Below are 13732 nucleotides of genomic sequence, written 5' to 3'. Positions count from 1 at the left end.
GTAACCCAACTATCTGTAATTTGGTCACTCTTTAATTAGAAATATCTGCAAAAAAACTTAGAGATTGCAAAACATTCAAGTACAACAATACATTTCAGAATTTAGACACCTTTTTAACTTGAAAATATGACAAAATATAGGGATTCTTGGAACATCTTTGAAATGAAAACTCGGTGATTAAAGCTTGTTTTCATTCACTGCTTCAGAATCTCTTGCCCCTCAACTATCTGATAATATTTACTTTCAGTGAGAAGGGAGAAAAAAAATCCTAATTTAATTTACCGCAAAGTAAAACAAATTAATGTCACCTCCTTAACCTTGTTGAAAGGTTTATTGGCAAAATAAAGATGAGTATCGCTCACATTTACGGCTCTGTAATTGCGGGAATAGCCACACACATTGAGAAATGCAGTTCAATAAAGAAAAAGGAGCTTGTCTTCACCCATTAAATTATTTTGTACAATACTTCCTCTAAAAACAGCTCTAGCAGTGCAGAGCAACGAGGAAAAACATCATTCAAAATAACATAATTTAGTTTCAATATATTTAACCCCTCTATATTTCAGCTACTGTATCTCAACATAGTTATGACCACTTGAAAGACTTGAAAAATCAAAATTGACTTAATTTGGTCTTATTGTGTGCAAGTCATCACTACATGTTACAGTGAAGAAAGTTTAGTTTCAGATCCTTTCGTCAAAATGTAATAACTTTCTGCATCGGACGGGGAAAAATAGTAGGATGATTGGATGAGCCACATTTGAAGTCATTGTAAAATGATCAACCCAGGCTCATTAGAAAAACGTACCCGTGTCAACAATTTTGCAAAACAAAATACGTTGTGTCGTGCACGTTTTGTGACAGTTTCGAAGTGAAATGTCCAGTGAGTGGCGCTAAAAGCGTGTTTAATTTTTTTCTGTAACAGATGAACGTGAATATGGCAATGTTTTATGTTGGAGTATGATTACTGGCCCTGTAATTATAATTGTGTATGAAAACTATTAAAAGTGCTTGTTAGAAACTGCAGTGATATGTACGTATTTTGCGTTTTGCAAAAATGTTGACACAGGTACATTTTTCCAATGAGCCTGTGTTGAAAATGATGATGTGATAACACATTTTGATGTGCTACTGCAGGTTACGTAAACAACCTATATATTATAACAGTCGGGTTCGAGAAGCAAAAACTCATTCATGTTAATTGTTAGTATTTGCTGCTGTTGAAGCCGTCAGCCCGCAATATTTAAACTTAGTTGTAAAATAATCCTGTTAACAGTGGAAGTTGTTGTGAAAAACTACATTACCCAAGATGCTGTACTGAAAATTACACCAATCAGATAGTCAAAACAAGCGAAATGCAACAAAAGATCTCGTTAGCTCCGCCCACTCCATGAAGCACTGCGAATCGAGGCGGTCTCTACATTCTTCAAATATTTAAATGTCTGAATATATATTGCAACAAACTTAAAATATATTGTTTTTATATATAATCAACATTTTTAAATGAGTAGTTTTATATGTCTCAATTTTTAATTTGATTATGCTGTTCTCAATGCTGTTGTTTTTTCCCCTCACTAAAGTCTTTAAGTACAAAGTCTTGTACCTTTGTCTTTTTGCCCAATTTTCAAATATTTTTTGCTTAAAATAAAGTTTGTTATGTTATGATTCACCTTGTAGCTGATTGGCTTGGTTCATGGCTTACAATGCTTTAATGAAAAAGTCTATGTGTGAATAAAATCCTAAATTAAATCGATTCATATGATTTAGTTTTACGAACTTTTTGAAGCATCAAAGTGGTAGTTGCATAGCTGTCAATGGAGGGACAGAAATCTCTCAGATTTCATCAAAAAGAGCTTCATTTGTGCTCGGAAGATGAACAAAAGTTTTACAGGTGTGGAACGACATGAGGGTGAGTCATTAATGACAGAATTTTCATTTTTGGGTGAACTAACCTAAATGGAACCTTATTGTAAAGTTTTACACAATTGTTTATTCCGATTATTATTATTAAAGCGGAACTCAGTAAGATTTGCGAAGCTCCCCCTACAGGTTCCTTCAGTGAATCACGGTCGTAAATACTCCAAGCGCAGCTCTGGACTACAACAACTACAACGCTCACCAGCGCAGTAGTTTTGCAAATACAGTACAAGAAATCTCGATGGAGGTGGGTAATTTGTCTTATAAAGTCATAATATATACAATGTTTTTGAATTACCGTAAAGCATTTTGTCACTCTTGCGTGAACGTGAACATAAGGCGAGATTGTGTCGGGTCGGCTCAAACACACCACTACAAGTCAATTAACCATCGTAAGGACTTAGAAAACTAGTTCTGCTTTAATAAACAACAACTGAATGAGCATTGGAGCCTTTTAACATATTGATGTTGCCGCCGTTTTATAAAAGCAATAAGCCACTAAAGTGAAGAGATTAGCCTCCAAAATAATAGACACGGAATAATAATAAAAAAAACTCATAACTTCCATTTTGATTTCACCCTTACATTGGGATTTGATTAATAATTAAGGAAAAAAAAAACCTGTTCTCAAAATACATGTAACCCATCAGGTAGCGTAACAGAGCTGCCAAAATTCTCCAAAGCACACAAATGCTAGAGACAAGCTGTCTTTCCACCCTCTCATGTGCTGAAAGGATCCCAACTCAACGCTTACTGATCCCTGCATTACTAGCATGGTTTGACAGAGACATTATGGCATGAGATCATTGACAGATAAAGCCGGACGGATACAAACAGCAACCAGCTCATCAGATCAGATTTTTCAGGCATGTTGTAAGAGGCATCGACCTCATTTGTGGCCTACAACAACCCAACATGGAGAACTGTGTCAATAAAAGAAACAAGCCGCCTTGAATCTTTAGTCAATGAATATTGAGTAGAGGCGTGACTACGTTAAGACTGAACAAGTCAACAGGTCAGTCGAATACGTCAATGTGGAAATTACAGCCCCTGCGAGGTGGAATAAGGGCAGGTTGCTCTGTTCATGCCCTGGAACATCTTGACATGGTAAAGTGAGGATACGGAGTTAAAACTGATGTGTTTGTAACAAGATCACAAACAGAAAAGAGTGTAACGTGAATGGCTTAAACTATAACACCTGCTATTTCCTTGATTTCTCACCATCATAAAACTTAATGTGAAAAGTTATATAATCAGTATCAAAAAAGGATCACTGCCTTTTTATTCATAATAAATTATGTTATACTTAAAAAAATATATATTATTTATATATATATATAAATATATTAAAAGTCTTGCTTTGCCCAAACTATGAACAAAAAATGTGATTAAAAAACTGATTAGCAATCGCTTTATTTTGTGTTTTGTAAAAACAAAACAAAAAAAAAACAAATGCTGTTTATCTTCAGTTAAACAATTCCAATTTTATTATAAATTATTTATGAAATTTACATTATATATTTAAAATCATTTCTTTTAATAAATACCAAGATTTGAATAACTAATTTATTTATTTTTTTAAATAATGCAAACATTTTATGCATGCATTTAAAGTTTGTTCTTGTACGTGAATGTATGAAGATCAGTTTTAAAGTAACAACCTCGAGAAAATGGCCACACACCAATGCACCTGCGAAAAAAGCCTGCGAAAATGCTCCGATTTCCTGAGAAAAAGCCCACCCCGGAGATTCGGAGAGCTGAACATAGAGCTCACATGCTACATGGCAAATGTTCAGATACATGACCTGGAAGACAAGAGGTCAGCAGGCAGCAGACGCCGAAATGAGTCCCGAAACCCTCAACGGCAAGAGCACCTACAGGGTGGGCCACTTCAAAGACATTCCACACTCTTGGAATTCTGGGAGACATACCAAGGCAAACTACAGAGTGTCAGAAGATCCCAAACAGGTCCATGGAGTTAAAGAGGCCAACGATAATGTTAAAACTATTCCAACGTAGTCTAATATTCTCGAGTTCAACCGAAGATAACAATGACGGAAGAGTTTACTTTAAAAGACTGGCACAGATTTGGAAGCACTGGGGATGGTTTCAAATAGAGCAAAGCTTGATAAGATTCTTTACCTGAAAAACAATAAGATTGCATGAAGGTTTATCAAGTTTCTGTTAAAACAACAACACCACCTGCAAACACCTCATGTTTTCCCTATCTACAGTTCAAATGGATCGCTGGGATGCAACAGTTCCCTATAATAGGGAAGATCCAATTATTCCCAGACCATTATTTATAACACCATGTTACTTATTGCAGGCATCAGTCCAGCACTTTCTTGAGACGGCAGCTCTAAAAAGCATTAACAGGCGACGATTCTAAGTGTGCCCATAAAAGTGCCTATCCTAAATTTAAAATGATGTTCAGAAATGGAAAAGCTGAAGGGGTTTAGATATAGTAGCTATACATTTCACAGCAATACAGGATCTCACTAAATGTGTGCTGAAGCTACTGCACTGAACACATGAATGAGAAATACTGTGAATATAAAAATTCAATTTAGCACAAACCTGATAGCACTTTATAATAACTTTTGCATGTACATACGTATATATACATATATGGTAGCCAAAATAACGGCAATATATTATAAATAACATCTGATTTGATAAATGTATCACTGGTCAAAGCTTTTTTTTTGTTCATGACTTACAATACACTTAACAAGGACTAATATGAATATATCTTATTTATAATAATATATATTTAATATAATAAATATTACACTGATTTAAATATAAACAAACCACTGTTGTGTTAAATATGATATGATGTTTCATATAATGATAATTCATATAAATTATCATCAAAACATGAACTATATAGCAATAAAAATGATTATAAAGAGTTAGCTACTCCCACACAAAGCTTAAAATATCTTACAGTACAGTATTATTGTGTACGCAAGCAACATTCTTTTCCTTCTCAATTATTAATTGATGTCATTCAGAAGACTAGCACACATCTCTGGAAATATAGATAGAAAGAAAACCAATGTAGGCTAATCCTGCAATTATGGGATCTGGGAATCTTCTTAGGGCCTCAACTTGTTTACAACGCGCTTCCACATCGAACGTGAAGAACGTGCGTGTGCGTCTCCGTGACTGGAATCCAGGCGTGCGCGCGCTCGCGAATCCCGCCGAGTCCAGTCACGAGCGCTAATCTGGCCTTCGGGCTGACGCAAAGAACGCCAGGCCTAGGGAGCAGTCCATTTTGAGAGGAAGCGGGGGGACGATGTATAAAACACAGGTTTGACTACAAAATAATAATAATATTTAATTCTCCAAATGTCCTCAACTGTACCTTTGTAAAATGAACTATTTATAAAAACGGCTTAGAAATAGCCATGTTCAACACAAAAGGCAATTTAAAAACAAACAAATGATGCGACATCCCTCAACAACACGTCGGAGCAGCCCGAAGTATACATGGAGTGAATTCCACAAGTCCCCTCAGTTGTAAACTATAATAGTACACACACAGCGGAATAACATATCAACATTTTGTGAATTAAAGCGTGTGGTTACTCACTTTCTCCATGTAGCGATCCGCAGAGGCACACGATGTAGGCGAAAGTGACCAAAACAACCACAGATGTGTCCAGCCGCATTATGTCTCGCGACACGTTTTAGTTTTCTTGAAAAATAAATCCTCCTCTGGCGTGTCAAAAATCAATAAAAGAAAATAAAACGTTGATTAGCTTATATCCAGGCCAATAAAGTCTCAATCCCAGCGACAACTTAAATGAGACCCCCCAAGAAGGGGACCCAGGGGTCCAGCGTGCTTCAGTTAAAAATAATGTTCAATTTAAGTAGTTGTTGTCTACACAGCACGGGTTAAATTACTATTAAATAACATGATCTTGCACTCTAGTGAAAAATAAATGAATAAAAATCATTTTGAGCGATTTTTCAGATGCATCTCTGCTTTGAGTAGATCAGGCATGAAAAACGTCCATGCATTTCTTCCATGGAATCAACCCCACACTTCTAGGAATGAGGTACCCTTAAGGGTACAGTACATTGCAACTTTTTCATACCCCTGTTTTAGTTTGCAAATTCCTGTAAAATTAGTAAGAGTATAGTAGCCCAGGCTGCCTTAAAAAAGGGGAAAAAATCCACAGATCTCAGAAAAGCTTGCAGATGTTTCCAAATAGTCAAAATTTCCAATAATTTGACAGATTTTAATGTCTCTGAGGGCAGAGGCAAAATATATGCGTTATTCCACAGGTCGTTTCATGTATTGCCAAATGTTCTTATCAGAAAAATGGGCATCTCCTCGCCCCCATATACACATGCATATAAACCAAAAGAGCTTTTTTGCTATTCCGCTGTCAGATAAGCCACCGTCCCCTAAAATTAAGTATCCACACACGTTTGTGTATTTTCAAAGCGTTGAGAGCCAAATACAAATATGGATATTTCCCTAAAGTCTTTGCTTCAAGCACAATGCTCCCGAAGTGTGTGAGCGTACGCGCGTCACGGTCGCGTTGCGTTTTAATCTTCCACGTTAATCAACAGACCAGCGTCCAACGCGTGTCGGGCCTGCCCATAAAACCACTCAATTCCGTCCACAAGACCCCAGTGTGCGGTTTAGATGAACTCATTGGCGTGGGAATGGGCTGAAAGTGGGAAAAAACTTCTCTCGTGTTGTCGGCGGTATGGTTTTCCCCCTCTCGTCTCTCCCTGTGTACCTCCACCAGTAAACAAGTACTGCCAGTCAGCTGGGGTAGAGCAGCAGTGAAGCCGAAAACACGGAGCGGATCGCAGCGGATCATAGCTGCTGGAATGGATCTGTTACACCCACTTAAAGAGAAAGCAAGAGTCAAGAAATAAAAACATTGACGCTTTTTCCATGGTATTGCTATAAGGCTTAAGACTGTTTAGAAGTTTGGTACTTGAAATCTGAATCCATGAGGTATTTTACATGTAAAAAATAATTAATTTATGTGAAATTTATTTAAAATATATATATATATAAATTGTATTTTGATGTATCAATTAAAATATATGTATTCAATGTTAGTTGATCAATAAATAATATTTAAAAATTTGAACTTTTCAAAAATTCAAATAATATAATATGTGCTGTCAAATCGATTATTTGCATCTAACATAAAATTTTGTAAATATATAAAACATATCAATATTATATAATATACATAATTTGACAGCACTAAATAATATAATATAATATAATATAATATAATATAATATAATATAATATAATATAATATAATATAATATAATATAATATAATATAATATAATATAATATAATAGTGCTGTCAAATCGGTTATTCACATCTAACATTAAATTTTGTAAATATATAAAACATCCATATAATATAATATACATAATTTGACAGCACTAAATAATATAATATAATATAATATATTAGTGCTGTCAAATCGATTATTCACATCTAACATAAAGTTTTGTAAATATATAAAACATATCAATATAATATATAATATAATATAATATAATATAATATAATATAATATAATATAATATAATATAATATAATATAATATAATATAATATAATATAATATAATATAATATAATATAATATAATATATTAGTGCTGTCAAATCGATTATTAACATCTAACATTAAATTTTGTAAATATATAAAACATCAATATAATATAATATACATAATTTGACAGCACTAAATAATATAATATAATATAATATAATAGTGCTGTAAAATCGATTATTCACATCTAACATAAAATTTTGTAAATATATAAAACATATTAATATAATATAATATAATATAATATAATATAATATAATATAATATAATATAATATATTAGTGCTGTCAAATCGATTATTCACATCGAACATAAAATTTTGTAAATATATAAAACATATCAATATAATATAATATAATATAATATAATATAATATAATATAATATAATAAAATATAATATAATATAATATAATATAATATAATTAATATAATTAATATAATATAATATAATATAATATAATATAATATAATATAATATAATATAATATAATAGTGCTGTCAAATCAATTATTCACATCTAACATAAAATTTTGTAAATATATAAAACATATCAATATAATATAATATATATAATAAATTTGACAGCACATAATATATGTCTAGTTTGTATTAATTTATATTTCAGTTTTAGTTTTAATTATTTAAATACATGATTAGTTCAATGAAAATAAAAAATGTTTCTTTGGCAACTATTAAATAAAATACTTTTTTAAGGTTTCATTTTATTTTATTTAACATTTTTATTTTAAGCAATGAACTTTTTTAGGGTTTTAGTTTTAGTCATAACCTGTCTCTGGGAATGATTTCACTGACTTGCTTGAACAGATATGATGACTGTTAACGTACTAACATTGATGGCGATGATTTGCCACTGAAGTCACTTTGACATGAAGGCGTCTGCCTAAAACATAAATGTAATTTAATTGGACAGTTTAATCTGTGAAAGCACTTCAGGAACAGAACATCTTGCTTGCTTTAAAGCTGTGATTAATCTATCTGTTATACAAGAGCTCATATACTGACAGTTCTAACACCAGTAATCCAAAATGATTTCTGTGATCAGATTATTCCCGCCCCCCTTTATCAACCCAGCCACATACACACCTGTCAGATGGTGAGCGTTCATGTCATTTCGTGTGCTTTGCTGTCATTTTCTGTTCTCAGTAGAATTCTCACAGCCAATGAGAACTCATTCTTATTACCATACTATTAAAAAAGATCACACATTTGAATTTGCATATGTAAAAATAATCCTCATTCTCATAGTGAAGAAAAACTGCAGTATATTATTCAAATTGTAAAGCATTTACAGATCACATGCTAATGAATCATATGCTGTGAAACTCAAAATGTTTTCAAGAGATTCACTTTGTTAAATATAATATTATGCGCAGTTTGAAAAATGTGACTGCTGAGTGAATTCTGTAACATAAAACACTAAATTCATAGTTTAATTTGCAGAAAAATTATAATAAGATTAAATAAATAATTGTGTGACAGAAATATGTACAAATGAGAAGCAAAATATGCTGTTGATACACCTGGGGCCTGTCCCATGATGGTAGTTGCACAAACTCAGGGGTATAGGATTAGCTTCACTACAGCTCGGCTTTGTTGGTACCATGATGCTGATCATCATCTTTCTCTTTCAACTCAGGCTTTGATCCTGAGTTTGTGGAGTGTGTGCACATGAATCCATGACATCAGTGGCAAACAGCCAATCACATGCCTTACAACAGAGAGAAACTTCTTGCGAGAGAGCCAGCGCGATTCAAAACTCTTCTGCTGAAGGTTAAGATTTTGAAGAATATTGAAGAATTTAAATGCATTTACACTAAAAAAAATACTTGTCCATGAAAGAGGACAAATAAAATAAATGATCTTGCTTTATCAGTGCAAGTGAAACTTATAAACATGTTTATTTACAGCTTATTTATGTTACATATGATTTGTATATATTAATATTCATTTAAACTAAATGCTTAAAGGGATAGTTCACCCAAAAATTTGATGTTTATCTGCTTAACACCAGGGCATCCAAGATGTAGGTGACTTTGTTTCTTCAGTAGAAAACAATTGATGATTTTTAACTCCAACCGTTGCCGTCTGTCAGTCTTATAATGCGTGTCAATGGGAACTTCGTCTATAAGAGTAAAAAAAACATGCACAGACAAATCCAAATAAAACCATGCAACTCGTGACGACACATTGATGTCCTAAGACACGAAACGATCGTTTTTTGCGAGAAACCGAACAGTATTTATATCATTTTTACCTCTAAAACACCACTATGTCCAACTGTCCTCCACATCCGGTTGTGTTTTAGAGGTAAAAAATGATATAAATACTGTTCAGTTTCTCACACAAATCGATCATTTGTGTCTTAGGACATCAGTGTGTCGTCACGAGCCGCAGGGTTTAATTTGGACTTGTATTTGACTCTTATAGATTGTGTTGCCATTGACATGCATTATACGGTCACCTACATCTTGGATGCGCCGGAGGTAAGCAGATAAACATCAAATTTTCATTTTTGGGTGAACTATCCCTTTAATAAACTAAAATTGCTTGTGTGTAATGGATTAATAATAATATAGATCATATAATTATTATATAAATCATATATAAATCATAAAATAATTCAAATTATTATTAAAGCCGGACAATTTCATTGTTAAATATTTGTTTTTACTAGAAACTTAAGAGAAACTGGGGGAGTGACTTTATTGAGTTGGATTTGTCAGTGTCACTTTGCTCACATCTGATTGGTCCAATTTCGGTTTGAGATCTCTTACCCAAAACATAACCTGCTTTGGAGCAATTACCTGTGGAGGGTAAGTTACTATGGTGATAAACACCACTAAAAGCCAAGTCACTTTCATGGTACCTAAAACCCAGGATTGGAGCAAACTAAATTGAAACTTAGGCTCCTGGCCACACCTGTTTTGTTTGTGTAGGGACCTTTTAAAGCCATAACTTAACTAAAAGAAACACACAAGCAAATGTCAAACATCTATGAACAAACATTGATAGAGCAAATATTGTTTGCTGTTTCATTACTTACACCCCTTTGTCAATAACACTAGATTTTTTTTGCCAGTGGGATATTGACATTATTAGAAGAACGAATAAATCCGATGTCCATACAACATTTGTTTAGACACGCCTAGTATATTTGAACTATTATCACTCATGTAGTTCCAAACGTCGTTACAAGCGTATATAAGCAGCAGTCCCAGCGTCAATTCTCCCAGCATCCCTCCTCCTCCCCATCTCCTCCTCTATTTCTCTTATTCTCCCTCTATGCAGTACTGTTATAGGGGGTTTAACTCAGAGCTCGAGTCAAACCTCGGGTTCGAGCCTCCTTCGAGGACAGCAAGCCAAGTTTATTTATTAACCATTCAGACTGAATGGGCAGGCGAACTTGTGAAATGCATATAATAAAGCAAGATACCAAGTGAAATGTTTTATTGATTCATCAGTTAGTTTGAATGAGTTTGAGGTCTATGTAGGATATCAATGACGTTTTTGAACATTTCGAAGTTGTGATGAAGTTGTGAGATCTATCTATCTATCTATCTATCTATCTATCTATCTATCTATCTATCTATCTATCTATCTATCTATCTATCTATCTATCTATCTATCTATCTATCTATCTATCTATCTATCTATCTATCTATCTATCTATCTATCTATCTATCTATCTATCTATCTATCTATCTATCTATCTATCTTGTGGGTGAAAATGCCTTGTTGATGCCAGAGGTCAGAGGAGAATGGCCAGACTGTTTTGAGCTGATTGAAAGGCAACAGTAACTCAAATAATCACTCAAGGTTTGCAGAAGAGCATCTCTGAACACACAATATATCCAACCTTGAAGCAGATGAGCTACAGCGGCAGAAGACACATCGGTGCCACTCCTGTCAGCTGAGAACAGCAAACTGAGGCTATTGACACGGCCTCACCAACATTACACAATAGAAGATTGGAAAAACATTGCCTGGTCTGATGAGTCTCAATTTCTGCTGCGACAGTCAAAATTTGGATGGATCCATCCTGCCTTGAATCAACGGTTCAGGCTGCTGGTGCAGTAATGGTGTGGGGGGTATTTTCTTGGCACACTTTGGGCCCCTTACCAATTAAGCATCAATTAAATGCCACAGCCGATCTGAGTATTGTTGCTGACCATGTCCATCCCTTTATGACCACAGTGTTCCATCTTCTGATGACTACATCCATAACACAGGACTACGACTTTCTTTAGATAAAAGACATTCAAGATCTGATTAAACAACTCCACAAACATTACCAGCTTCACTTATTACTAACCAGACTGGCTTTATTTCTGTCACACATCTACAGAAGTTCTTATTGAGAATTAACAAAGGTTTAGATGTTGATGTCTTATTGAAAATATTTTTGTTTGGGTTCACCATCATGGGGATCAGTGTTTGATTTAGTTGGGTTCTTGGCCCTTGATTTTTGTTGAGTTGCTTCTGTATCAGCAATTGTAGATGTTTTCAGAAAACATTTATGCATTGATAAAGAAGACTGTCTGTTATAATAACAGATAAATGACTGCATTAATGTGGTTTAAATGATAGCTTTTTCTGTAATTTTGCAAACTATTATAATTGAAATGAAAGTGATTTTTGTAAGATTGTCTGAAACTATTTTAAAGTTAAACACAACACTTAGACATCAGCACTCATCATACAAACCTCAACAATGATGACAATAAAAAAAAAAAAATCAGCTGCATAATTTATTCATGCCACAATGCATGCTGGGATTCATGAATGTGTTTTGAATGTTGGCATGAAGCGTCACCATTGTTGTGCTTCATAAGTTGAATGTTGATGTCTGAGTGTATGAACGACACAAAACATGTCTAAAACCGAATGTCCTATTCTCAATAATGCATCAAATCCATAAAACACAGCTATTTAAACCACCTTAAAGCAGTCATTTGTTTGTTATTAAAACAGACATGTTGATCTGCTTTATCAGTGCAAAAGTGTTTTCTGAAAACACCTGCAATAATTGTTAAAGAAGCAACTCATCAAGAGTCAAGAGCCCAATGGAAGCAAACACCGATTCCCATGATGGTGATCTCAAATGAAACATTTTCAATTAGACATCAACATCTTAACCTCTGTTAATTCTCAATAAGAGCTTCTTTAGATGTGAGACAGAAATAAAGTCAATCTGGTTAATAAGTGAAGCTGGTAATGTTGTTTGTGGAGTTGTTTAATCAGATCTTCAGAGATTTAATGTCTTTTATCTTCAGTTCATCTAAGGCTGTGGCTGAAGAAAGTTGTAGTTTGTGTTTTTATTTCTCTTTCTTTCAGTGTTTGTTCACAGCAGGTGTTTGAATGATTGAAAGAATGTTTCAGGAACATCATACTAACCTTTAAATAACATTCTACTAACATTAAGGAAACCGGACATTTTTATGTTTTGGAATGTAACAAATCAACATTTCTAGAATGTTCCTAGAAAATCAAGTTGAATGAACATTTGAGGAACATCATACCTTATCAAGAAAACTGGACATTGAACCAACCATTGAACCCAGAACCAACACTGAATATTTAGGGAATGTTTTATAGCAAAATTCTGTTAGCTGGGAAGGCAAAAGGGGGTTTAACCTTGTACAAGCAAGGTCTTTCTAAACTATCTAATCTATTTATCTATCTAATCTATCCAAACTTACACAAACATAACCATAAACAAAACAGCCTCAAGATACAACTGGATAAGTGACACAGTTTCAGAACAGAAGAGGTTATTTACCACAACACCAGGGAGGAAAGAATGAGAAACCAGGTAACCGAAGAGCTTCCTGAACAACTTCCTCTGTGTTGCTCACCATTAGTGTTTACAGGAGGGCAGATCCCCCATACCACCCATCCTGGAGGACCAACGGCGTAATTATAGCGGCTCCTTCTGCGAGGAGCTGCCGAGGATCAAAGCAGAAGAGCGTTCCCACACTGTACTTCCTGCTGGGGCATGTTGCAACAACTTTGTTTTAAACAAGCCCTCCACCCGACTGCCCCCCACACTCCACAGAACTGTCTTTACTTATTCACTGACTTCAAAACTTAACACAAACCTGACACGAAAATGCCTTGACTCAGTGTATGACAATCAAAAAATCATGTATAGTTGTGAAATATGTGCACAAACTTGTCAGTA

At 34.1% G+C, this 13732-nt stretch overlaps 1 protein-coding gene across 1 annotated transcript in view; it reads right to left on the bottom strand.

Moving 5' to 3' along the window:
• LOC137027851 (insulin receptor-like) overlaps nucleotides 1-6675 on the bottom strand; it is a 76815-nt gene extending 70140 nt beyond the window's left edge. Inside the window, exon 1 of the mRNA XM_067396427.1 lies at nucleotides 5519-6675. Within this exon, the coding sequence (XP_067252528.1) occupies nucleotides 5519-5597 (79 nt within the window). The 5' untranslated portion in view covers nucleotides 5598-6675. The remainder of the gene's footprint in view (nucleotides 1-5518) is intronic.
• Nucleotides 6676-13732: the final 7057 nt, after the last annotated feature.

Source organism: Chanodichthys erythropterus, chromosome 10 (genome assembly GCF_024489055.1).
Source record: "Chanodichthys erythropterus isolate Z2021 chromosome 10, ASM2448905v1, whole genome shotgun sequence".
In the NCBI taxonomy this organism is placed as follows: Eukaryota; Metazoa; Chordata; class Actinopteri; order Cypriniformes; family Xenocyprididae; genus Chanodichthys; species Chanodichthys erythropterus.
The sequence above is the reverse complement of the archived record's forward strand: the minus strand, read 5'-3'. Positions and strand labels throughout refer to the sequence as shown.